Raw genomic sequence first — 27,872 nt, forward strand, 5'->3', positions numbered from 1 at the left:
CTGGTCTAAGAGTATGAACAGTGAAAAATAAAAACCAGTTAAAATGGAAGGAATTGAAAAACAAAACCCTCAGGGGTTTGTTAATTACACTGATGTGGAAACTCCTTTTTTGTTAATAGTGTTTTTGATCTTATGTTTTCGTCTTTTAAAATCTGTTTGGTGTCTACTTGCTTTAGTTTCAGAGCCTATCCAAATCTGTTCTTAGTTTTGGTGAAAATTCTTAGTGAAAATTTCAGCTCTACTTAGTTGCTACAGTAACGCATAGAATATAGTGTTTTGGGGAATTGTTTTTAAATACCTTTGACATTTATAACAAAACAATACAGATATGTGGGAGGCTTTCTTTTGATAATGGAATTTTTTTTCATAAGTAGGATTCACCTGTCATCCTGCTATCATGTAAAAGCAGCAGAGAGTCATGGCACCTTATAGACTAACAGACTGTTAGTCTGTAAGGTGCCACAGGACTCTGCTGCTTTTACAGATCCAGACTAACACGTCTACCCCTCTGATACCTGCTATCATGGAGTTTTTATTTGTACACTATGCACTCTTATTATTTTTTAAGCAATGGAAAATGTTTAAGCCTGGTCTGTATGGGGAAAGTCTCTCTTTTTAGTAGAACCTAAGGTCTGAATTTAAACAGATATAGTGCACCTCAACCCCGATATAACGCAGTCCTCGGGAGACAAAAAATCTCACCACGTTATAGGTCAGACTGTGTTATATCAAACTTGCTTTGCCCCCCCCCCTTTGCTCCCTGACCACCCCCTCCAGAGACCCCCATCCCTAATCACCCCCAGAAGCCCACCCTTACCCAACCCTTCGTCCCCTGACTGCTCCGACCCCTTTCCACCCTCCTTTCCCTGCCCCCTGACAGGCACTTACTGGCACCGGTGGGAAGTGCAGTAGCCTGGCCCCAGCCCGCTCCGCTCCACTCCACCACCTCCCAGCTGCAGCACTCCGCTTCCCACTGCTGGTGAGTGTGAGGAGGTTTGAGGAAAGGATGCCTCCCACACTTACCTGCGTCAGGAAGTGGAGCGACGTGGCTGGGAGGTGGTAGTGTGGAGTGGGCTGGAGCTGCGTTGCTCTGCTTCCCGCTGCAGGTGAGTACGGGGGGGCGTCCTTTCCCCAACTTCCCCGCACTCGCTGGTGGAAGGAAGCAGAGCAGCCCAGCCCCAGCCAGCTCCACTCCACCAGCTCCCAGCTGTGGGCTCCACAGGTGAGTGCAGGACCTTTCCTTAGTCACCCCCCAGCGACACGGCTGGGGCTGGGGCAAGGAAAGTAGAGCAGGCTTGGGCCACGTCTCTCCGCTTCCCACTGCAGGTGAGTGCAGGGAGGTTGGGGAAAGGACGCCCCCCATACTCATCTGCAGCAGGAAGCAGAGCACTGCGGCTGGGAGCTGGCGGAGTGGAGCAGGCTGGGGCTGGGCTGCTCCACTTCCGCTGCTGCTGGTGAGTGCGGGAGTGGGGGGAGATCCCTTCCCCCAAACCCCTTACCCTGAGCAACACGGCTGGGGCCAGGGCAAGGGAAGCAAAGCGGGCTGCTCCTGGTCCCCCGCTAATCCCTCGGGCTACTCTGGAACTGCGTGGCCACAAAAAGTGCCCCCACAACAGCTCCTGCCCCCCAGACCCTTGCGGGTGGGGGGCTGTCCACCCCCGAGACCCTCTGCACCTTATTGAACCCCTCGGGCCCCTGCCTGGCCCAGCACTCTTAACTAGCTGCTCAGAGCAGCATGTCAGAGCTTTACCGCCTTGTATGTGAACCTGCCTTATATCAGGTTGTGTTATATCGGAGTAGAGGTGTATATGTTCTTTTTTATATACAAAAGGAACATACACACCTCTACCCCAACATAACGCAACCTGATATAAGGCGGGTTCGCATACAAGGCTGTATGTGAACCTGCCTTATATAATAATGAGAGAGAGAGAGAGAGAGAGAGAGAGAATATTATTCCAGTTGAAGAGTGCTTTTTTTAACAGATTAATTTGTTGCTTGGGATGGGATTTAAACTATATGAAGAAAAAAAAAGTCCACTTTTTTATACTGGAGTAAAAGTTCATTTCTTGACTGATTTTTATTTTTTAAGTAAAAAACTTTTTTCCCTTTTTTACAAATATACCTATTTAAAATTAAATTTTAAATAAGTATAACTTTGCATCCATTTAAATAAAAAAAAATGAACAGTACATATTTGCTGCCCAAGTTTAAAAGAAAGGCAAACCACTGAACTGGTGGAAGTCGCCGGCTAAGCACATGAAACCATAGTTTACTGAAGTGCAAAATCAGCTTTTGACAGCAGTAGTCTTTTTTTCTGCAAGTTCAGAGAGTATTTTTTCATTTCATTTCATTCAACTATTTCAGTTTAATGGCTCATTGATTCAAAGATAAAAAACTAGGAGTTGAAAAAGCAAGGAAGTTTTGTTTTCCTCTTCTAGTTTATAGTAAAAATTAGAGTGAGTTGATGACATCTTAAAAGACGTGGTGATCATAAACAATAAATCCACTAACCACAGATTATTTTATTTATTTATTTTATTTTGTATTATCATAGCTATGGGTCTTATTCATGGCAAGAATATATTTTATTTTTATAATCAGTTTTAAATGCAAAACATGTTTTGATAAACTTTTTTCATATCAATTTTTCTCATCAACTAATTTAAATTACTAAAAATTAAATTATTTGTTAACTTTAACTTTGTTTCGTTATTTTTCTAAAGAAAGGTTGGTTTTCGTTAAAACTGCTGGATTTTCAACTAAATATAGCCTCCTCTACATTAAATGTGGTGCTTTTTTTGCTAGCCAGGAGGTTATCTTTATATCTATACATGTTTATTCAAGCAATTACAAGGCTTAAAATTTATGTATTCAGTTTTCTTATTTTTATTGTTTTAAGAAACTAATCATTCACCATTTTCTACATATTAATTATTGATTTTTTAATTCATGATTTGTATTAAGCTCTGTCTGGATGGAAATTAGGAATCAAAGTCAGTAATTTAAATCAAGATTTCCTGTTTTCTGATTTGTCATAATTAAAATAGCAGATTTAAATTGCTGTAAATCAGTTTATCCTGGTTCGTATAGGGGTTTATAGCTATAACTGGTAAAATTTTCCCTTGTAGGCAAGTCCCTGAGGTGGCAGAAGGCTCCTTCTCTTGTAAGCAATAATGTGGGGTGCTGCTGGTTGTGAGCAATATAATTTTATAAGATATGAAATGATTCTAAGATTGGCGACCTAGGCCCTGGTAAAAGCAGTAAACCCCTTACTCCACTTGGAGCCCTATTGAGGTCAGTGGGTCTGCCCCCATGGAGCTGTTTACTGGACTAGGGATTACATCTGCTAGAAAACAGTGAGGTTTTGTTCTTGTGAAGTAGACAGTAGCTCTGGAGTTGTACTGAGATTGTTTTCAACGTGTTGTGATGGAAAGTAGGAAAGGCAATTATTTTCTGTTTTCTGTATAATTTGCACTCAGAATACCAGTGTATGATGATGCCGAGAAAGGATGGAAAACTTAGTTTTGCTTATTTCTTTTGGAATTTTGTTCTACTGTTCTAATTGGTATAGCAGCTTTTTTGGTGCTCATGTATTTTCTCTTGGAGGATTTTCTCCTTCTTTATTAGTATATTGTTTGTAAGGCGGCTGCTGTTTTGTTGTTATCAGTGTAGTGACTGCCAGGATCCTGTGCTGTACTTTTGATTGTATGTTCTGTTGTCTTGTGTTTTTTGTTTTTTGTGCTGGGGTTTTTAAGCCTCCGATTAAGCAAAGCGTTTAAGTACATACTTAAATTTAGGCCCAGGAGTAGTGTCATTGAAGCTGCTGGGATAAATCCTGGGATTAAAGTGAAACACATGCTTAAATGCTTTTTCTGAATCAGAACCTCAATGTTCTCCCAAAATGTCCATGTTCCATTGTTTCCAGTAGGTATAAAGTTTGTCATGGGAACTATATCCTAGTTTCTGCATTAGTGAAGGAGACCCAGATAGAGGATTTGACTTTGAAAGGAAAACTGCAATGTAATATAGAGCAGTGTTTGTTTTTCAACAGCCGGTCAGGTCCCTGAGATCTCCCTGACACGGTTTTGGAAGGCAGAAAGCTGGTCCCTGGTATCAAAAATGTTGAGAAACACTGATTATACAGGATATTCAGTGTAATATACAAAATATAATTTAATGCTTTATCTAGTTACAAAGAGGAGGACGACGCTAATATTTTTAAAAATTTTGGAATGTAATAAACACTCCAAATAAGCGACATGTTTGACAACATCATGAGGAAGGGCCGTACAGTATTTTGTTTAAATTTAGTTTTAAACTTATTTGTATTGAAAAATTTAACAGCTTACAATACAGAGCTACAAAATACCAAAATCCTGAAAAATAAATTTAAATAAAAACAGTTGCCTCTACAACTGACTTATGAAAACAATCATAGCGCTCATAAACATACTGAGAGAAATTTAGTGCTTGTGTAAATGTGAGGAAGACATGAACATTCTTAAAGGGGCAACTCCTACCATATTTTGTCATAGGTGGTTTTTTAATTAATTATTTTTATTTCTCCCCTGGAACAACTTTCTCTTCCCCAAGACTCTGTTTCCTGGTACAGATAGATAACCACTCTGCCTTTGCTGGGCAAACAGTGTCCTTACATTTTGTAGTATCTCAGTTCTTAAAATTGTCACAGCTGCAGGTACCAAAGATGCAAAGGTGTGAATCTGTAAGTGCAAGTATACGAACTTAGCTGACAGGTCAAAGCATTAGGCTTCAAGAAAAAGAGCAATGTGCTGGTAAAGCCCAGACTTCTAAATTTGAGAGGTGAAACCACCTCTCCTGACCTCAGACCAGACACTTTCACGTTCTCCACCTATATGGTGCTAGTCTGTACCTATATTTGTAATCAGAGCAGTACATAATACCTTGTAATTCCTCCACAAAAAATAAGGTGCAAAGGAGACAAATGCAGGTAGGTCTCCTTGGCCCTCCCTGTCCTGAATATTTAAACAAATGTGTAATCTGCTTGGCTTCTGTTTTAAAAATACTTAGATTTTCTTATTCCATATCTAGGGGGAGGGGGAAGCATCACTTTCATTGTCTTTGTTTGATTTTAGATATTTGAAGAGCAGTACAACCCTGTTAATGAGTGAAGAGGAAAAGTGTAGTATCATTACACTGTTTGTACAATGTTATAAGCATTTGCTTTCTATAAAAGCAAATATTGAAAAATACTTTCTTTTAAAAACCACCAACCGTCAGTTAAACTGAAGGAAGTGCTAAAATTAATATTATGGTTCCAATAGCTACTATGATTAAATGTTTCACTGGATTGCCTTATCCAGAATCCTCTGCCATCTTATATGCACTCAGTATTTAAGGATAATTGCTGTTTATGGGCCCAATCCTGCCAACATTCTTGTGGTAACTCCATTGCCTCCAACAAGGCTAATGATTAAGGCTACGTTTTAGTCATGGGTATTTTTTAGTAAAAGTCATGGCTGGGTCACGAGCAGTAAACAAAAATTCATGGCCTGTGATCGTTCCATGACTTTTACTATATACCCCTTATAAATTAGAGTGACCAGACAGCAACTGCGAAAAATCGGGACGGGGTGGGGAGTAATAGGCGCCTATATAAAATAAAGTTCCAAATATTGGGACTGTCCCTGTAAAGTCAGGACATCTGGTCACCCAAGACTAAATCTTGAGTGCTCTGGAGCAGGGAGTGGCCTGGGGCGCTGCAGGTGCTCGGGAGGTGGTGGTGGATAATGTGATAATGGATAATATTTTACAAGAAATAGAAATCTCCCTGGGACATGCCCTTTGCCAACATGGGTGTGCCTTCCATAGCTCTTTATCTGATTGAAAAATACATGCACCAAGCTTAACCCCCAAAGTTTGATGTGATGACAAATCTGTTTTGGCACTCACGTCAGGCGCAAATAATAATAATAATGTGGAGAGAGAGAGAGAGAGTTCACTGCCTTTTATTACCGACAACTGTCATGAACCCTGAGAGGAAAAAGCTGCTGAATACTCTCCTGTTGTGAACAGAATAATTATTAGGGCCGTCAAGTGATTAAAAAATAGAATACCATTTATATAAATATGTTTGGATGTTTTTTCCACATTTTCAAATATATTGGTTTCAGTTACAACACAGAATACAAAGTGTACAGTGCTTACTTTCTGTTTATTTTTATTAATATTTGCACTGTAAAAATAAGAGTATTTTTAATTCACTTAATACAAGTACTGTAGTGCAATCGCCTTATCATGAAATTTGAATGTACAAATGTAGAGTTATGTGCACAAAATAGCCGCATTCAAAATAAAACAATGTTAAACTTTAGAGCCTTCAAGTCCACTCAGTCCTATTTCTTGTTTAGCCCATTGCTCAGACAAACAAGTTTGTTTACATTTGCAGGAGATAATGCTGCCTGCTTCTTGTTTACAATGTCACCTGACAGTGAAAACAGACATTCTCATGGCACTGTTGTAGCTGGCGTTGCAAGATATTTATGTCCCAGATGCACTAAAGATTCATATGTCACTTGATGCTTCAACCACCATTCCGGAGGACATGCATCCCTGCTGATGATGGGTTCTGCTCGATAATGATGCAAAGCAGTGCAGACCAACACATGTTCATTTTCATCATCTGAATCAGATATCACTAGCAGAAAATTGATTTTCTTTTTTGGTGGTCCAGGTTCTGTAGTTTCCACATTGGAGTGTTGGTCTTTTAAGACTTCTGAAAGCATGCTCCACATTCTGTCCAGATCAGATTTTGGAAGGCACTTAGGATTCTTAAATCTTGGGTTGAGTGCGTAGCTACTTTACAACTACGGGTCTGTTGCATCTTAGGGGGGGATTCCGTTCCGTGGTTATCGCGTAAACGAAAACTGCATATAGTCAGAACCCCCAAGCCCTTTAAATCCCACCCGCGGCTCCGGCTGGTGGGACGGGGGGTGGCATTTAAAGGGCTCCGCCAGGCTTCCCACTGCGGCGGGGAGCCCGGTGGAGCACTTTAAATGCCCTCCCTCCCCCGTCCCGCTGCCGGAGCTGCAGACGGGATTTAAAGGGCTCCAACGGGCTTCCGTCCGAGGTGGGAAGCCCAGTGGAGCCCTTTAAATGCCCCCCACGTCCCGCCGCCGGAGCTGCGGGCGGGATTTAAAGGGCTCCGATGGGCTTCCCTCAGCAGCAGGGAGCCCAGTGGAGCCCTTTAAATGCCCTCCCCCTCGTCCCACTGCCAGAGCTGCGGGCGGGATTTAAAGGGCTCCCCCAGGCTTCCCGCCCTGGTGGGGAGTGCGGAGGAGCCCTTTAAATCTTGTCTGCAGCTCCAGCGGCGGGAGTGGGGGGGTGCATTTAAAGGTCCCGAAGCTCCACGGTGGCTGAAGCCTCCGGCCCTTTGATTCGCTTCAGGGGCTACCAGCCACCTCTGCAACTGGGAGTCCCCTGAGTGATTTAAAGGCCCTGAGACTCCCAGCCACAGCTGTTGTCCCAGGACCTTTAAATCTTGAGGCCACGCCCCCTCCAGGACTCCAGGTCTTTCAGCGTAAAGCTGAAATCGCGCATGTTAAATGCGCGTAAGTTGCGAGAGACCTGTACTTGGCATTCAGTGAGGCCCATAGGCGCCGACTTCTACTCCTGCCGGTGGGTGCTTGATCCCCCTCTGCCCCTAGCCCTGCCCCACTCCACCCTTTCCCCAAGTCCCCACTCTGCCCCCATTCCACCTCCTTCCCCAAGTCCCTGTCCTGCCTCCTCCCTTGAGTGCGCTGTGTCCCCACTCCTCCCCCTCCCTCCCGGAGTACCGCCAAACAGCTGTTTGGCAGTGAGCAGAAGTGCTGGGAGGGAGAGGAAGGAGCAGGAATGCAGCACGCTCAAGGGAGGAGGCAGGGAAGAGCTGAGCGGACCTTTGCTGTCAGTGGGTGCGGAGCACCCGCTAATTTTTCCCCGTGAGGTTTCCAGCCCTGGAGCAGCCACGAAGTCAGCACCTATGGTGAGGCCTAGAATGTCTCTGACATTATTAGTGTCTTGGTCTCCTACTGGGAAATAAGAACAGTTACACATTTTTTGCTTCTGAAGGCTGAGCACGTTGCACACACCAGGGGCTCTTTGCGTTCCTCCAGTCTTCCTCTTTTCAATTTCCCTGGGTGCCACCCTCCCATCCCACTCTATATCAGGGACTCCTGTGATTCCCTACTCCATTAAGCCCGGAATTCTGTGTTCCCCACATTTCCCCCCTCATTTCAGTGGCTCATTGTCCTCCATTCTTCATTTCTTCCTATTTCTCCACACCGCCCCCCCCCCCACCATTTTGGGGGATGGGGGTGGGTGGTTGTCTGGGAGATGGATCATTCAGGATGTTAACATTTTAAAACTATTAATGGGCAGAGCTGAGATGGAGGCATTGCTACACTGGAAGGTGTTAATGGCCACTATCAACTAGTTCTTTGATTTATAGAGAATTGGTGGTTGAAACTGTTGGCTCTGCTGATCAGATGCCAGGAGCGCCATGTGTTCCTCTTCTTCCTTCTTCTGCTTTTCTAGTTTTCACCAAAACCATTAAGATTCTGCCCACTGATGCTTAGAACATTCCCTGAAATTTTGGAATTGAGTGGATAAAGCATTCAGAAGCTGTTACATCACATACAGACAGACAAATACCATTGAGTTAAGTGCAAGACCTCATTTCCCTCTGCCAGCTAGAATAAAAGCCCTCACTTTGAGTGGGATTGTTGTCCCTCATGACAATGGAAATACTGAACCAGTGACAGGTATTTCTTTAACTTGTTGGAAAAAATGGCATGGTAGACTTAAGAAGCTTAAAAACAAGTATTTCCCATGGCGATAAAACAGATCACTGCAGTTTTCCTTGAAATGTGCGGAGACATAGGATTGTTTAGTATGCTTTGATAGTTGGTGTTGAGCCTGCGATTAAGGACAGCTTGTGGTCTTGTAGCACAATCTTATATAGCTTCAGGTCTGTGTTTGGCTTTTTGGGAGAATTAATGTTCTGTCCCCAATTCTGAGCTGTATGGAGCAGGGGTGATCAATAATAAGGGTGGAGAGGGGCAGGGGGCAAGGGGGCAAGTATGTGTGTGGGAGGGAAAATCATTTGACATTAAAATGAGCTGAATGGGCACTTCAGATCATTTTTCAAAAACTGAATTACACATATTGCTAATACTCTTATTACTAATCTGTTCATCTTGATAATCTTATATTTGGTCTCCTTTTATGTTGTAAGCTAAGTGCATATTCTACTCAAATCATTAATACAAAATTGTGGCGTTCCATAGTCTTTATTTGGAAAACGGGAAAAAGAGCCCTAAGCAAATTCAGCTAAAACAAGTGATACCTTTTTGCTGTCTAGAGCCATAACTTTCTTTTGACCAGTAAACTCATCCTTGTATTTAAAACTGGCCATTTTCCTTACTTTGGTTTATATTATAAAACATTTCATTAAGATTAGTCTTCATTACGATCTCTCTGCATAGGTCCTCAATCATTTCCCTTCTACTGATAGATTCCTATTTATAGTTAACATCTATTTCTGGATCATCCGGCTGAAATACCCTCCCACGCTCAATTTGCTTGGTAGATGAATTTTAAATCATTTGACAGCAATGTTTTTATTCTTGGTGGCTGTTGCTATGAAATATTAGGGTTGTTTTTAACTGACTTTTAACAGAGATTGTCACATGCATGCACTTGTAAGTGACTGCAAATGTATTGACAGCCTCAGTAGAATTTAAGACTTTAATAATATTGTTTGCATAAAAAAATTTAATTTCTTTTACAGACACTGAATCCAAAATGGAATGAAGAATTTTATTTTAGAGTAAGTTTTTCTTTACTTGTAATAAATTGTTTCACTACAAGTAGATTAGTAAAATTAAACACATCACATTGTAAAGGGGTGGGAAGAAACTTATTCTTTTTAGTATTTTACTCTTTAAATATTTATTGTGTATTTCAAAGAAAAATCACTTGAACTGATGTAGTTACTGTCTAATATCTGTTCTAAAAGATGGAATAAAACATAGGATTTGCCATACGGTTTAATGTATGAAACGTTTGTTGTTGCACAATTTGGTAATGGTTCTTTTTATACATGCTTTGAGTTGATGTATATAGAAAATGTAATATGCTTCACTCAAACATGCATTTTTAGCATATCATGTTTGCTGTGGTATTGAACTAGTAATGTAGTAGCAAATAGCCAGAAATTCTTCCTAGGGCTATATGATAGCCCAGCATAAGTAGACGAAGGAGACTAAGTAAGTGTTTCACGGTTAAAGATCTTGAAAGTTGAGCGAGCATGACCAAAAAGTAGTAAAGTGCAAACATAGAAAAGAAGATTTGAAAGAGCAATTTTTGGCAAGTAGCATAAAAGCAAAGAGAAAATTATCAAATTTATTTTATTCTTGTAACTTTTTAAACGTGTCAAATCATGTTAGAAATGTTAATAGAACTGCACTTAACATCTAGTGCTTTTCTATTATAAGTAGTAGTTGACATTTTCATCATAAAACTTTAAATATTCATAAAATGTGAAATAGGCTGAAAGTGAAAAAAATACCCCAATTAAATGTAATATATTTATGGAATATAAATTGATAACTTGAAAACCATCTCTGATCTTCAGTTATTACAAAGAGTTTTCAAGGAGCAGTTACTTAGCTTCTGTCCAGTTGTAGTTTTTACAAGAATAGGTTAGGTAAAATTTCAGCAATTTAAATTTAATCTTCAGAACAGCTGTTTGAGAACAAGGAAAGGCATTGTGGATTGTTAAAAAGACAGTATACTGTCAAAATGCATTTTAGCTGTTGACCATTGTGCTAATTTGGTAATTTATAACAGAATGTTTGTTAATATCTAATTTGAGGAGATTATAAATGCTTTACAACGTCAATTCCATTAAAATAGCTTTTTACAGGGTGAAATTTAATAGATTTTTTTTATCTTTAAAACAGTCTTCCCGGAGATAGCTATTTTGATTCCTATAATATAGTACAGAAGGCACTTAAATCTGTTTCTTTGAGTAATGCAGAATCTCTAGGAATTGTCTTGGCACTAAACTCAGTATGACTGGCCCCAGCTTTTTCCATTTCAGTCACAACAAGTTTTGTTATATGCAAGATTCTCATTAGTAGAACGTTCATCTGGTCATGTTACACTTTCACATATTAAGTTTGACATTTCTGGTTCTTGGGATTCCCCATTAAAGGCTACAAGAAAAATGTTTTAGAAGCAAGCAGCAAATCAAAATGTTTATCCATTGTCAGAACTGCGTGTTACGAGTTACGTCATTAGTATTTATGCCCAGTTAACGTACTTTGCTAAACATAATTTTTGAGTACACATCAGTAATTTACCATGTGTTCCAGTTACCAAAAAAACAAAGCAGTAAAAGCCCAGGAATATTATGTTAAGAATAAACTTAAAAGGAATCCAAACATCAAGGCACCCAACCAACCTTAACTCTGTCCCTGTAGTGATGTGCTGGAGGGGAAAAAGCAATCTTTGTCTGTATCTTCTCTGACAAAAAAAGGTAGTTTTTACCACCAATTAAACTAGGTGAGGTCAACGCTGTCCTACCCTTCACAGCCCTGTGACTGACCATACCTAGTTTATCTTATAGTATTTTGTCTTAACTATGTATGTACTGCAATCCCTTGGAGGCACAGCACTGAAGTTTTCAACACAAAGTAAACTAGGTAAGGTCAGTCACAGGGCGGTAGGGGAGGAGAGTATTGACCTCGCCTAGTTTGCCTCATTGTAAACACTGTAAGTCCCTCGTCTCCACTTAAGGTTTTACAATGAGATAACTATCACCTCTTAGTTAACTTGCTCCCAATAAAAGAACAAACACACAACAACAACTTTGTGTCAGCGAAGACAAAGCCTTATGGTAGGTCTATACTACAACTTAAGTTGATCTAACTTGCGTCACTCAGAGCTATGAAATAGACCCCCCCTCTGAGCAACAGAAGTTAAAGCAACCTAAGTGCTGTCCACACTGGTGCTATGTCAACAGGAAACACACTCCCACTGACATCGCTTCCACCTCTCGCAGAGGTGGAGTAATTATACCGATGGGAGAGCTCTCTCCCATTAGCATAGAGCGCCTTCATCGGACAGTGATGCAGCTGCGTTGATGTAGCACTTCTGGTGTGGACGTGCCCTAAAATAACCTTCATTCATCTCCAGCAGTTCCATCTCATTAATGTCTATAAATGCTAGCAGGTTTTACTCTTAGTCACGCAATGGCTATGTGTAAATTTCAGCCTTTGTGTAGCTACACGCCATCCCCAGAAAAAGATGTACTCTTGGCTCTCTGCTGTTTCAGACATTATTCAGCACTAACTCAGATTTAATTCCACACTGGGCAGGTGGAAAGCAGGGCATTTTTGTACACAGTGCTGGATTGCAGAGCAGCTTGGAAGGCACAGAGCTCATGCAATCGAGTGCTCCTCCTTTGGTGGTGTGGTTGTGCATCTGGGATTTGCAGAAAACCAGATATTATGCTACACATATTTGTATTTATGATTTTCACTGATGTTTTTCATGGTCAATTTATACTTCCTCCTGGAATGAAAATACAGTGAGATCATGAGAACTCTTGTTACTTAGAGCATGTAAATGGCACTATAAAAACTCATGAAAATCCTACCCAGAAATACACATACTAGTACTTGTGTGCATTCCGTTATTTCAGAGCTCCTTGCGCTAGTTCAATTTGGGGGATTTCCCTCTGTCTACAAACCCACATAAGTGTCTGCCTATTTCAGAATATCTTCATGTTGCCTCACACAGAGGACTGGGCTTAGCCACTTGTCTTACAAAAGCTTTCCTGAAAAATGTACTAACCTGGATTAACTACCATAGAAACTTGTCCTTATTCATTGGTGGCCTCATTGCCTGCTTGATCATTGATTGTTTTGAGGGGATCTATGTAGTTCAATGTCTGTCTGTGGAAACTACATCGTGGAGATGTTCTCACTTCTCTGATAAACTTTTAGAAAAGTCTGCACAGGGTATTCCTTCTCACCTCCTCAGCAGTGTTTCTGAAGTGGCATATGTGGTTAAATGGGCTAGGAACGGTGACTGACTGGATCTGGGCAGAGGTTGAAAAATAGAGAAACTGCAGAATTCTGAATGGCATGTTCAGAATCCATAACAAAGGGGAATATCCTTTAAAAATTCTGTTTCTTGGTACTGCAATTTCAGAGCTTAATTGTGACGCAGGAAAGACCCTATAGCCCCATGTGACATCCATACAATGTCTCTGCCTCTTTGAAGCTTTCTTAATAGAGCACCTAGTATACTACATCCCTGTTCCTTAACAGCTGTAAGTAAAAACATATTGAACACCAGAACATTTCTAGTCGTACATTTAGGACATATGTGTATTTACACACTAGATATAGTTAAAGATATATACAAGTCTTGTCAGCCCTATTCCTATTGCCTTGGATTGGTCATTTAGCAAATTATTGTAACTGTGAATGGTTTGTCATATATATAATGAACATGAAGTAACACTATATATATATTTTTATAGGTAAATCCAACTAATCATAGACTCCTGTTCGAAGTGTTTGACGAAAACAGATTGGTGAGTGTACTACTGTATTCCCCTTTGTGTGTGTTATTAATTACACAACTAAACATAGAAGTAACATAGCTCCTGAATCTTAGTTCCTGGAAATTTGGTATACCTTAAATTAAAGTTTTTTTGTTTCAGTGGTGTAAATATGTACACTGAGGAAAAGTCAAGTGAAGTATATAAAGTAGGAAATTTTGCTGTTTTGCCATTTTTGATGAGATTAAATTGGTGTCTAAGCAAAAATCTCTAGGGTCTGATTTTGGATCTAGTTGATGTAAGACATCAATATAATCACAATTTATAAATGTATTTTGCGGATTTTAAAAAGCTGTTTTAGTGGAATAGCATACTGTGAGACCCACTAACAGTATATTTATGAACACTTTTATAATAGAGGATGTGGTGCTATAGCACAAAATATTCGGTTCCTTAAAATTAGATAAGTACAGTATGTCTCTACCAAACTTGCTTACTATATTGGGGGAAAATATGCCAGATATATTTTGGATAGTTTGAATATCCTTTTGTTGTTAAAAAAAACAAACAAACAAACAAAAAAAAACCCTCTTAAGAGGTACATTTTTCTTTTCTTTCAGCTCCATCAAAGCAAATGTTAATGTAATGCAAGGAAAAAGATGTAAACTCTGTGTAGGTAACCTTTTTCAGGGGGAAAAATCTAGAGGGCCACTCATTTAATGTTGTGAGGAAGTACAGTAACAAATCTGTGGCAGGGTGGCAACATATATAGAGACTCTGTGGTGATCATTGTACTGAGAGGCATTTAATCTGTTTCACAAACCCAGGCCTCCACGGTTTGAACTAGTAGAGAATATTGATTAACTCTTGCTAGTTTTAGGTTCTTATCCTCTTTGCAGGCCAGCCAGCAGAGTGGAATAATATCAGAAAAGTTGAATGAGTTTCATGTGAACCAGCAGAGGGTAGTGATGTGCACAGTCAAACCAATATGTGACAGTGTAGTGGTGGTCGTTAAAAAGACATTTTTTTTAACCATTACCACACAGGGACATCTGAGAGGTGGCAATTTCCCTTCTCTCATACTAGTGTGTGGTAACTTTGTACCCTTTTATTTTGAGCCAATGTATGTATTAAAAAAGAGCACTTATGGTTAAATATATGTTTAAGATTCCAGGTTATGTGCCTAGAATGAGGGAGTATTGAATTGAGTACTCTAAGATTAATTTCTGTAGCATGAGTATATTTTTAGGATTCAAAACAGCTTACTATGTTTGCCTGTTTTCTGTTACAATTTATGCTGGGAATAAATACCTACTTGTAAAGCTTACATTTGTAAGATTTGCCCCAAAAATAATTTTCTTGCTTGTTCATCTTGTTCCTAAACCACCAGAGAATTGTTCGAGATTGCAGTCTGTTCCCCCCAATCCAGGCCACTGCAGACTGTGATTGCAAATTTAGTTTGAGAAAAGAGAGACTTGCTTACTTAAATAGCACAGAAACATGTTGTCTGAAAAGTGTATTAAAATAATTCTAACACTTGTGCTTGCACAAGGCAATCTACAGTGCTGTTACTGTGTAGGAAATACCCATGTTTTTCTCACTGTTGGCTCATAGTCCAGTTAAAACAATAGAGGATTGTACTGGCCCTTGCCAGTTTTATCGTTTTAACCAGCTTCAATTTCTCTTGTACTTGGTAGTTTTCTGTAAAAACAGTGGTTTAAATTCTAGATGTAGTATTGACCCTACACCTACAAGTATAGGGCTGTTGAAAAAACTAATTCTTTGGAGCTTTCATAGGACCAAGTTGTCACTCGTTGAATTGAATTAGTTTGTCTCTCTTTTTGTACAGAAACTTTTTGTTTAAATGGATGTTGTTTCTGATTCATGCGAAAATATTCTAAAACTTCAGTACACCTCAGCTGTGACAGCCCCTTTTTAAACACTGAGATTCTGCAATGTGGCAGGGCTGAATTGGGATGTTTACTTCAATTTTTGGTTGTAACCCATATGTTCTTCTTTTGAGATCTTTTGGCTCTTAGCAAGCATAGCTATACTCCATGCTGGCAATCGGACGGGAATATTGCTAACTTTCTCATTGGAAGGCTGCCAGCGTTGGGCAGCGTTTCTGTACGGTGCTTAAGTCAAATCATTACAAAACTACATGCATACCCTTCTTCAGTTTTCGCTCGTCTTTGCTGCCTGGTAAAACTGAAAAAGAAACTGTCTCCTGCCATCTTGTTCATTTCTGCTGCTATCCTTGTCTGAGAAGTCTTTGTCATATGTAAGGTTTCTTTGTTGCAATTTCTAAGGGAAGAAAAGGATCTGTATGTAGGATGAGTAGGTTATGCTGTGTTTACCCTGGTAATGTGAAAGTTGTGGATTTTTTCAAGAGTGAATAGTTTGTTACTTAATCTTTTAAAGAATCGGTGAAAAAATCCGAGTATAACCATGGACTAATATTTATTTATGTTCTACCATGGTAGTCTAATGCTGTAACATTAGGGGGTTGACAGATGAAGCCTGAATTTGTCTACTTGAACCAGTTTTGTTCTCAATCTGCATTGTGAAGTCCACTTGAACTTTTAACACTTAAAGTGCTTTTGTGGCAGTTAACATTTTTGTACAAAAGTGCTTTGTGAATGTGATGTGGCTTAGATTTATAGCAGCACCGAGTGTGCTTGCTGCCTTAGTCAGCTGTGAGACCTCTCCGGCGGGGCAGCTCTTTTCTGATGGAAAAGGAGCAGCTGTGAAGGTGCTGTTTCAGGCTCTTGCTGGTATTAACACACACAACTAACTTGCAGTGGAGAGGGGGAACCAGGTCATGTGACGCCAACCATCCTACCCTATGTCACAGTGTGTAGGAGCACTGATTGCTCTTATCCAATCATGCCTGGAATGCTGCTTGCCACTTGGGCTATTTCTGCTATCTGTCGCTATCAGTGCTGCAGTGCTAACAGTTTGGCTGATGGGACACTTTTTCTTGGAGTTTGTCTTTGTTTTTTAACTTCTGGCAGTGCCTGAATTGTTGCTGTTCTCTCTCTCTCTCACTCCCTTTCTTCTCTTTGTTAAACCATGGCCCATCGGCTGCGGTTTCATTTTGGCTCTGGACGAAGCAACACGGCCCCTGAATCTGAGATGCTAGACCGAGAGAGAGAAGATGACTTTTTCATGGCATTCCACACTTTGCCAAGAAGAAACAGTCCTCATCCTTTCTCCCGACATGGAGCGGATTATGGTGGCGGTGATTTGCAAGAAGTGGGCTCCTTAAAAAGAAGCTCATCTATGTTTATTCCTCAGCTGCTGAACAATATTGATGTGCGTCCAACAAGGAGCTCATCTATGCAGATCTCTCTTCAGCGCAAAGCTGTGAACGGCTGTGCTGATGAGTGTGGAGCCCCAGAGTCTCCTGAGGAGACTCTTTCATGTAAATTTTCAGACTTCAGGGAGCATTACACATGCCCCATTGACAGCCATTCTTCTCCTCCAAGCAGTCCACAAGTAACCTCAGAGAATTCTCCACCCAGGATGCCTGAAGAGACTGGGCAACGGCTTAATGGAGCTGTTTCCTGTAATCACAGAATATTTTGTACAATTCCTTCCAATAACCAGAATGATGATGTTGCAACGACTGCCGAAGAAGATGAAGCAAGTGAAGCAGCTTCAGGGTTAAACATAAGTGGTGTAAGAATTCAGCATCGTGCTTCAAGCGCAGATATGCATCAGGTTATGCTATCGCCCTTTGGTTCCGAGGTTCAGGATAATGCCCTTGCCTCTGAACCCAGACGCTGGTCTTTGCAGCATCTGCCAGACATGTCAGAAAATTCAGGGAAAAAGTTGTTTGTTTTCCAGTTGCAGCAATCACAGGCAAGTGGTACAGGTACAGGAAGCGACTATAATTTTGGCTTTACTGGAACAAAGGGGAATAGATTGGTCAGGTATCCTCGCATACGGCTGGAGAGGAGTACTTCCTACCCTGTCCAGCCGCGACCAGAACGAATTAGCCTTGTAGAAGATGGAGGGAATTCAGAACTGTATGGAAATAGCAGAAATGGGTCAGAAATATCTAGAAGCAATTCAGTAGAGAGGATTCCTCAAGGGCAGGGATGCTTGTTTAAAATCAGACCAGATCAAAACACAAGGCAGCAACACTTCAGAATTCTTGTAACCCGGGGTACTGAAGAACAAAATCAAGTTTCTGATGAATACAGCCCTGATACCTCTGGGCCTACAGTGACTAGTGCCACAGTAAGTAACGTGCTGAAAATGCTTCCCCTTGTGTTCTAGCAAAATGTAAATGGTAACGTAGAAAAGCTTCTGAATTCTAGATGACTAAAGAATTTCACTCATTAATACTGGTAAGATCTACATGTCTCTGGAACAATCTGTAAAGCATCCCTAACTATAACCTAAAATAGTTTTGCTTCCAGTTATGATTACATCCAGTGCAATGTTTTGTTGGAGTCCTAATGTCTCACATGTTGCTTAACTCAGTGTTACATCAGCTGAAGGGTTTTAACAAATTGGAAAACCCAAGTGTCACTATTAGCTCTTATTTCTTTGAGTTTGCTAAATCCTTGCTGTACAAAGAATAACATTTTTGAAACAAATGCTTTAATGTTTTCCATATTATTTTAAAATGTGTATAAAAATGAAATTTAAGTATACTAGCAGTTCAGGACTTTGTGGGGACAGAAATCGGTAAAGAAACCAATTTTGTTTTCTCAGTACCAAGCGGTGAGAATTGTTTTATTTCAAAGAATGCTTTTGCTCTTGACCTTCTTTAAAATAAAAACTTTTCGCGTTGTCCTTTCAGTCTCATAATGAAATGTGATCAAATACTGTAAATGCAATTTAGGCACAATTTATTACAATATCTTGTAACATAACTGATATGAAAGATGATATAAAATCTTCTTATACTGCCTATTTCTCACGTAATATGAGAGAGAGAAAGCGAGAGATGAAGTTCTATAATGTGTTTTGAAACATACTTCATAGGCCCATGCGTGGGTAAAACTTATGGGGGCATGGGGAGTCATTTGCTTGAATTGCTTTGCCGTGTAATTTAACACTGCTCACTTGAGTTCTAAGCTCAATGATGCTGTATATAGAATAGTAAGTACCCTATCTCCAGCTGTGAAAACAGACTCACAAGATAGGCTTTTGGTCTTTATTACTTGTGTGTGTTCTCATTCTCTTGTGGTCTCTTTCAGTGAAATGTGGTACAGAAAGACAGCTGCTAAATACAATAAGACCATATGATGACTCTGCAGCTTTTATAGCAAAAACAGTGTGAAAGTTATTCCAAGATAACTTTCTTTTTAGCACGTCAGTATACATTTTTAACACATGGACATGAATAACTAGCCCTCACAGCCTTTGTGGGGAAAATTCTTCTCTTCTGTTATATATCATATCACACCCTGTCTGTATAAAGTGCTAAATGTGTTTGTTGGCAGCCTGTGAATATTTTACATTCAGCGTATGCCTGTTGAAAACACCTCTAGTTCTTCTTTTGTTTGGATTTCACTATCACACTCAACAATATGTTAAAAGATTTGTTCTTTCATTTATTTATTTTTTTTTGAGAAGTTTTTATCTTGTTTACATTAGAGTTAGGCCTTGAAATGTAAACTTCTTATCTGGACTCTGATTTTCCTGAAGATTTGAGGATGTTTGATTTTGGGAGAAAAAGGCCACTGTGAAGTTTTTATTCCAGTTTTAACTTTTCCAACGTTTGGGATTATTTACATCCAGGGTTTTGGTTCAGGCCCTTCTCTTCTCTTCTACAAGTACAGTTGATACTCTTTAGACACCCTCACCCAACATCCAGTGGGTTGCACACAGCTCTTCATCTTAAATCATTACTCCATATCACCCAAGTCCTACGTCTAAACTGCCATTTTCTACTCATTATCCCTGGTTAATTTCCAGCACTGTAAATGCTTCCATAAATCAGACAGTGGAGGAAGATTTGGACACAGATTTGTGCAACTTCCCAAAAGGTTGTTTATCCCCACTTCATTGTCCCTGCAACAGTGCCCATCTCTGTTAAACTGGAGAAAAGAATCTGATATCTCTCCTGAACTTGGCCTCCATTATAACAGTACATTTATGTTTTGGGGTATAAATTTATAGATTTTTCTAAACCAGTTATGCTGCTTGCTACTGAGTGAACCCATGGCAATCAGTTTTAGCCCCACATAAAGTTAGTCAGTCAGTCGTGTACCTTGACAGTTGCAGAGGCACTCAATCTAAACAGGATTTAAAAAATTTATTGCAAATAGGTTTCCTTAATTAAGACTTTTTAAAAGATATATCCTACTTTCTTGACATTATTTCTAGTGAACCCAGAAATGTTCTGGGTGGAGGCAGTTTACTAGGCACATTTACTCGGTGGAGGAAAGCTGGAGAATGAAAACAACTTAAGAATGAAAGATTTTTCTTTATTTAGTTTACACAATGTTTTTCAGTGGGGTGTCACTTTTAATTCATTCCTTACACGTTTGTTTTGATAGGTCATATGATGATGATAAATTATGTGCAGAAATGATTTTCATTAAACTGGGGAGAAGAGTTTTTCCTGTTAAAGCTCTTAGGGTAAAATAATTTCTAGACTCTTCCAGTTAAGCTAGTTTGTGTGTATTTGATTGATATAGGGCATGGGCCCTGGACTGTAGACAGCAGCTGCCATAGCCTTATTTATCTTGAGTGAAAACATTCATGCGGGCGTCTGCAGTCCTAGTGCTACCAAGTGTTTATGATCTTTCAAATATCTTCTGTTTTAATCAGAAGTGTTTTTGGGCAGGCAGGATGTATTTCATTGAGTTACCATGAAATATTAGGTAAAATAAGAATATGCAACCAACTTAAAAAAAATATATTGGCAGTCTCGGGAGATTCTTTGGGTTACTCTGATATTTTACATGCAGTGTGAAAGTTTTCATGGTGTGTGTCTGCCTACAAATTAAAAACAATAGTTATTCTATCGATGTATGTTTGTGTTTATATTATTTGGGTTTTGTGTATGTATGCTAGAAATACTGTGATAACTGAACTTAGAAAATCCCATGTGAGCGGCAGCTGGTGTTGGAGAATATCTGAGTATTCCAGTGGGCATTTGTTATTGTTAAGAACAAAAATGCAGAGTATCTTGGCAAATAAAATATTGCACTATTGTATTATAATTATAATTATTGAGAAGGAAGACCTAACACCTCCAGAGTTTTGTCACGACTGAACTTCCATTTGTTTTCTTCCTTCCTCAGGAATATCTTTCTAATCGGATCTACCTATTACAGTAATCACTAAGTCCTACTGAAAATTGTCTAAATATTGCTGTAGGAAAATTATGAGCTTGGAATGACTCGTTAGGTGGCTTTTTTAATGGATTTATTTGAGAGTACCTACTTTTAAAAATCTGAATTTCTACAAGTTTCTGATATAAGCAGATAAAGATTCTGGTTGTGTTTTATATGCCTATATCTGTACTATAGAAGCAAAGGTATGTTGCTGCATACTTACCTGGTGCTATCCTGTTCCCATTGAAATAAGTGGCAAAAACCACATTAACTTCAGAGAAAACAGGATTGAGCTGAAAATATGTGCAGATATACAATCTCGCTTCCTCTTTGATGGCTTTCTTGGTGGTATATGTAATTTAGCAAATAACCTGCCTTCAATTTTCTATTATTTACTTTACAGTCAATATCTTTGGTTTTGTTTTATATATATATATATATATAAAAAAATGTGGTTGACACAACTGTAATTTCTATATATTAGGATTTTCTAATTATGATTTTAAAATTATATTTTTAAAAGAATACGTCTTTCCTATGTACTAATTAGCCATTAATGGAAACATAAGAAATACTAGAAATGAATCAATCTAATTATGTAGTTCATTGTAGAAATGTCTGCTGTTTTCATATAACTGCATCAGAATACACTCTTATGGTATGTCCACACTGTAATCTTAGCTTGTGCTTCCACATGTGTTTTTGCCCAAACCCCACTACCATCCACGTGCACAACCCTCAAGCAAGGATTTATTTGCACTTTGAACTTGTGCTTGCTTGCACAGAATTAAAGGCTGAGCTGTGCTTTATCTCTGGCTGCAACCTCTTTGCTGTGAGGGTACAGACAAATACTAAATCACTCAAATACTAATAGTCTTCCATTGCCTTCATGCTATTCAGATTTTCCCACAATTGGTATGGGAAATGACTGTGAAAGAATGCTAGAGAATCTCAGCGCACACAATCACAGGATATTCCCCCAGAGAGCCACTGACAAATGCAGAAAAGTGAGGACACAGTAGCACGGGTAGGGCTTTGCTATGTCAATGCTCACACTTGGGCTAGGGCAACCTGATTGCTCAGATCTGGTTGCCAATCACTTGGGCTAACTGTACAGTGTCCCCACCCTAATTCCTCTGCCCTTCTCTGTTGTTTGTTTTCAGAAGATGGGAACATAGACAACTAATTCTCAATCTGCAAACTCCCTTGTGTAACAGATTCTCGCTCCTATTTAGTTTATTTGTATCTGTTTTATACTTAGAGTATACTGAGCTGCACTCCCCAAGGCCTCCTACCCACTTAAAATATTCAAACATAAGCATTTTAAATGTTCTTCATTGGAGCCAAGTAACTGTAAATACCTGGAAAGATACTGGAACAAATTATTAACCAGATTGTTCGAACCTGGAGCATAATAAGGTGACAAATAGCCAACGTGGATTTTTGGAGAACAAATCGTGCCAAAACAATCCTCCTTTGATAGAGTAACCAGACTAGCTGGGGTGGGGTAGAGATAAGGCAGAAGTGGACAAGTTATATCTGGACTTTAGTAAGGTGTTTGGTACAGTCCCCCATGACATTCTCATAAGCAAATTAGGGAAATATTGTCTAAATAAAACTACTATAAGATAAGTGGACAACTGTTTGAAAGACCATAGGTCAGTGGTTTGCTCTCAAACTGGGAGGACATAACTAATGAGGTCACTCGGTCTGGGACTATTCAATATTTTCATTAACACCATGGATAATGGAGCAGAGAGCGTGCTTATAAAATTTGTATATGGCCCCAAGCTGGAAAGGGATCTTAAGCATTTTGGAGGACAGAATTAAAATTCAAAATGGCCTTGAAAAATTGGAGAATTGGTCCCTTCCAGCTCTGCATTTCTATGATTCTACGAAATCAGAATGTATAGAGAGGTGAAGATTTGTGCTCTTCAGACTTCAATAAAATGACTAATTGACAACTGAGAATTGTATGCCTACAATGTCAGTGAGGATTTCTCGTGTTTGTTGTCTTGTTACCGGAATCTCAAAGCTTTATAGAATGGCATTTGAAAATTGTCTTGTGCGTGTGTGTTTGTAAAACAGAGGTATTACATTCTAAACTTTTTTTTAATATTCTTTGTCTCACTATCTCTTTCCAGAGTCCCAACTCTTTTTCATTTTGCACCTCTTGGAGACAAACTTGCTACTACCTGTTCTTACACCATTGGCTGCCTTAGGTTTTATGGGTAGAAGCTCGTTTGGCAGATTTCTGAGGCTTTTGAGCTTTCTAACTAAGAGTTGCTGCAAGTTACTGTAATTCCCATGGAAAGCCACTACCGATGGACAGTTAAACTGGCATTTCTTTATGTCACTTGGAGAACCAGAAGATTTCATTGCCCCCCTAGTCACACTGGAAGTCTTTAATTTGTATTTTCTATTATCCTGGCTACCACCTCAGGGACACGCTGTCCGTTTTGCTACTAATCAGTGTGGTGGGAGCCACTGGTGACAGTGAAACTTGATTATACTGGAGGCTGAGTGTTTTACTAGCATAGATCAGAGAAACGTAGTAGCATCTAACTACTGCTAATTGTTGGTATAAAGACAATATCATTTGCACACAGTATTCTACAAAGTAAAGGCCTTTTAGCCTTGCAGTGGTCGTGGGAATGAGATCTGAGTGATCCAGGAATAAACTGTAGATCTCTTGCATAGAATACCCCTACATTTCTATAACCAAGCTGCCAAGAAAATGGCATTACCTCAGTCTCATTTGTCAAAAGTGTGTTGTGACTGGGATGTACTGTGCGCTAATTGATATGCAGTCTTAATTGTAAAGAGAAATAAGCAATTTCACTCACTGCAGAGGTGGGCTTGTTTCATTACCTGTTTGGTTGGTTGTGTGTTCTTGGAGCACCATGCTTCAAGGCTCCTCGACTATGCTAACTCCGCACATGATCTGTTGAGAGCCAGAGTGTTTTCACCTGGCCATCGTTACTGTAAAGCAGAATGTCTATGGTATGGAGGGCTGAAATGCTCCCTCCCACTCCCCAAAAGAACAACATTTCAAAAAAGGCACAGCTGGGAACTAAAAGAATACAGCGTAGTTACATAGAAAAGATGTATTATTGCATTTCTGTGCCTTAGATGGCACCACTGTAGACAGGTGGATTGCTCCCTCCTCTTTGTGGAAATCAGATAAGTAGCAACTAATAGCTGATCATTTTGAAATGGGTAGTGACATCTGTGTACTTGAGCTCTTTTTATGCGCCCCGACCCCCCTCTCCCCCCAAGTACAACCTCACTGGCTTAGCTGCAAACCAATTCACCAAGTGCTCATGAAGGAGGCAGCGTTCCAAGAAATAGTATCTCAGGCCTTCTGTGCAGGCAACAGCAGCAAATGAGGCAAATTCTGTAGCTGTAGCCCACGAAAGCTTATGCTGAAATAAATTTGTTAGTCATTAAGGTGCCTCAAGTGCTCCTGTTCTTCTTGCAGATACAGACTAACACGGCTGTTACTCTGAAACCTGCAAATTCTGTAGTTTCAGAGTAGGGGGGAAAGGTTTAGGAGTCTCTGATGGCAAAATGGTTATCTTTCAAACTTACATCTCCTGTCATGTAATATACTTAGACTTCTGTAAGGCATTTGACTTGGTATTGCACAACATTTTGATTAAATTATGATGATATAAAATTAATATGGCACACCTTAAATAGATTTAAACGCTGGTTAACTGATAGGTCTGAATGTGATTGTAAATGGGGAATCATCATTGAGTGCTTGTGTTTCCAGCGGAGTTCTGCAGGGATTGGTTCTTGCCTTTGGGCTGTTTTAACACCTTGATCAATGACCTGGTAGAGAAAATAAAATCATCACTGATAAAGTTGCCCAATGACATGCACATTGGGGGAGTGTTGAATAACGAAGATCACTGATGCTGGGCAAACCGGATCACTTGGTAAGCTAGGCACATAAAAACAATTTGTTTTAATACAGCTAAATGTATTCATCTAGGAACTAAGAAAGTAGGTCCTGCTTACAGGATGGGGGACTCCATCCTGGCAAGAAGTGACTCTGAAAAAGACTCAGAGGTTGTAGAGGATAATCAGCTGAATATGAGGTCCCAGTGTGATGTTGGGGCCAAAAGGGCTAATGCTATCCTTGGATGCATAAACAGGGGAATCTTGAGTAGGAATAGAGGGTATTTTATTTCTGTTTGGCAGTGTGTGACTGTCGCTGGAATACCATTTCCAGTTTTGGGGTCCATAGTTCAAGGAGGATGTTGATAAATTTGGAGAGGGTTCAGGGAATAGCCACAGGCATAACGAAAGTATTAGCAAATATGTCACACAGAGAGAGACTCAAGGAGCTTGATCTGTTTAGCTCAACAAAGGAGGAGGGTTATGGGGTGACGTGATCACAGTTTTATAAGTACAAATATTTAATAATGTCTAGCAGAGAAAGGTATAATGTGATTCTTTGGCTGGAAGTTGAAACTAGACAAATTCAGACTGGAAATAAGGTATACATTTTTACCAGCGAGGGTACTTCACCTTCGGAACAAATTACCAAGGTTGTGGTGGATTCTCCATTCCTGGCCATTTTTAAGTGAAGATTGTATTTTTTTTTTCCCTAAAAAGTATGCTCCAGGAATTACTTCGGTGAATCTCTGTGACCTGTGTTCTACAGGAGGTCAGACTAGAAGATAACAAAGGCCTTGGGATTTCTGAATCTCTGTCCCGCATGTCCTTTTAATGTAACAGCCATTTTCTTCCCAAACCTACTAAAAATTGCTGGGGATGCAAGTTAGATCCCATTAGACTGCAGAAAAGATGATTCCTTACTTGGTAATTCCTTCCTGTAGCCCAGACCCACCAGTGCTGACATCTAACCATCAGTATGTAGGCAACAAATGTCTGCAAATATTTGTGTTATGGCTTGTGTTATTCATGTTTAATTGTTGAGATGTGTTGAGAGGAAAAGGGAGGAAGGAATGAAAATGCTATTGATAATCATCTGCCTGATTTTAAGGTGGGACTAATCTATCTACTCTGGTGGATCAAAGCTGCAGGAAGTATTAACAGGCAAACATTTTATTGAGTCGCTCTTTTGGTATTTCTCTTTCAAATAAATGAAGCCCTGCTGAGACTAATAAGACACAACATAAACTTTGCATTTAAATGACTCTCTTCTAGGTCATGACAAGTCCAAAAGAGTCTATATGCTGAGATAGGGTTTAAATGCTAACCTGGTGTGATTTATTGCAGAGCATTGCAAGGTAAGTTTTACTCCACCTTTAAAGGCCAAGTATAAATGAAAAATTGGGCTGAGGAAAGCCAGTTAACATTGTAAAGAGGTGACCTGTTTCAAGCAAGCTCACCTTATCAGTTTACTCACTGAGATGGGAAACCCAACTTTCCCCTTAACGTCACTCTTGTTGAATCCTATAGTCAGTCACCAGCCTGCCCCAGGCTGCCCATGGCACTTCTTTTTCCTAGCATGCTTTATTGTATACAGCTGGCCCAGCTCTCCTATTTTTCAGGTGTCTGAGTGTAGGGAGCAGTGGTCTTTCTGGTCTGGGGAGAGAATTAACTGCTTCCCTTTCAACTTCTGGAAGAGTCTATACACACTATCAAGAAATCTGAAGAACAAATGGACAAAATGATTTAAAGACAAATGGTGTACTTCAGAGAATTTTAATTATTCATCCAGCTCGTTCTTGAGTAGAAGATGAAATAGGTTAGGACCAACCCTCACTCCATTCAAATTGCACAGAAGGCAGAGATGATAGTTTTCTTTTTGTATGTATGTTTGTTGTTCTTACCTATTGTACACGGATCCAGAGAGAGTTTTCATTGCAAAAATCCAAATCCAGGGGCAGTCACATGCCTGATGTCCCTGAAATGGCAGATGAAAGTGATTATGGATGAGCAGAGCTGAATGTTTTTTTGCTGCTTCCTTTTAAAAACTTGTATTAAATTTTCCAGTCTTTGTAAAACAGTCCAAGGCCTTAAATAGCACAAAGCAGTGAATTGTCAAAATGTCTACAGAATGTATCCTGCTTTCTTTCCTTCCTTCCAGCAGCTTATTTTTGAGGCTAGGGAGATGCTCCCCTCCATACTGGAATAAGTCACTTTAAAGCCAAACCTGACCTTCAACAAATCCCTCTGGGAGCAGAGAGCTGTCTGGTACATGAACTAGGAGAGGGGGCCTAAATTGGGTTGTATGCCTCTTTCCAGGGAAGGAGCATGAGGGAGGCAACTTCACTGATTTCAATGAGAGTTGAGGGCATATAGTACCTTGCAGGTGGTTTCTGTTTTGCAGAATCAGGCAGCATCATTCCTATAATAGGTTTTTATTTAAAGACTCAAGCACTGAAAATGCTGTGTCTGCTCTTTATCTCCAGCCCTCCACAAAGTTTCCTGGAGTCTGTTCCACACTGATAGATGTCCCTTTTGGAAGTTGTTTTTCTTGAAAGCTCAGACTTTCCTCATTTAATATGTAGAAACCAGAATAAAAGCTTGACTAGCTAGGAGTGCTGGAAATAATATCACTTTTCATAACAATAATAAAACATTTGCTCTGCCTGGAAAATTCATATGTTGAGTTTTAGCCCAGAGTGATTTTTTTTTTTTTTTTTTTTTTTTTTTTTTTTCAGAAAGAAACAGAGTTTATAAGGTACTTCATTTATAATGGAAATAATGACACAGAATTTTAACAGTGAAGGTGCCAGTCAGAGTGACTTCAGCATAGATACATCAAACTAGGGTACCTTCTTGGTAAAAGGCACCGAGTAAGATAAAATTTAAGAAATGGTCATTTGGGGGGGGCTGTTTATTTCACAAAGACTGCTCTAAAGCCAGCAGTTTATCTCCTGTTTTGTTTTAATTCTTTCCTGATTCTTTTTCTAGAGTACGGTGTTAAATAAGTTCACTTGAAATATGCTGATTTTTTTCCAGTTAATATGCATATTGTATCCTCTAGTTGC

At 39.7% G+C, this 27,872-nt stretch overlaps 1 protein-coding gene across 1 annotated transcript in view; it reads left to right on the forward strand.

The window, feature by feature from the left end:
• Positions 1-27,872, forward strand: part of NEDD4L (NEDD4 like E3 ubiquitin protein ligase) — a 413,015-nt gene that overhangs the window by 195,728 nt on the left and 189,415 nt on the right. The window contains exons 4-5 of the mRNA XM_075067477.1: positions 9,812-9,850; positions 13,577-13,630. Of these exons, the coding sequence (XP_074923578.1) occupies positions 9,812-9,850; positions 13,577-13,630 (93 nt within the window). The remainder of the gene's footprint in view (positions 1-9,811; positions 9,851-13,576; positions 13,631-27,872) is intronic.

Source organism: Chelonoidis abingdonii, chromosome 6 (genome assembly GCF_003597395.2).
Source record: "Chelonoidis abingdonii isolate Lonesome George chromosome 6, CheloAbing_2.0, whole genome shotgun sequence".
NCBI classification, from domain to species: Eukaryota; Metazoa; Chordata; order Testudines; family Testudinidae; genus Chelonoidis; species Chelonoidis abingdonii.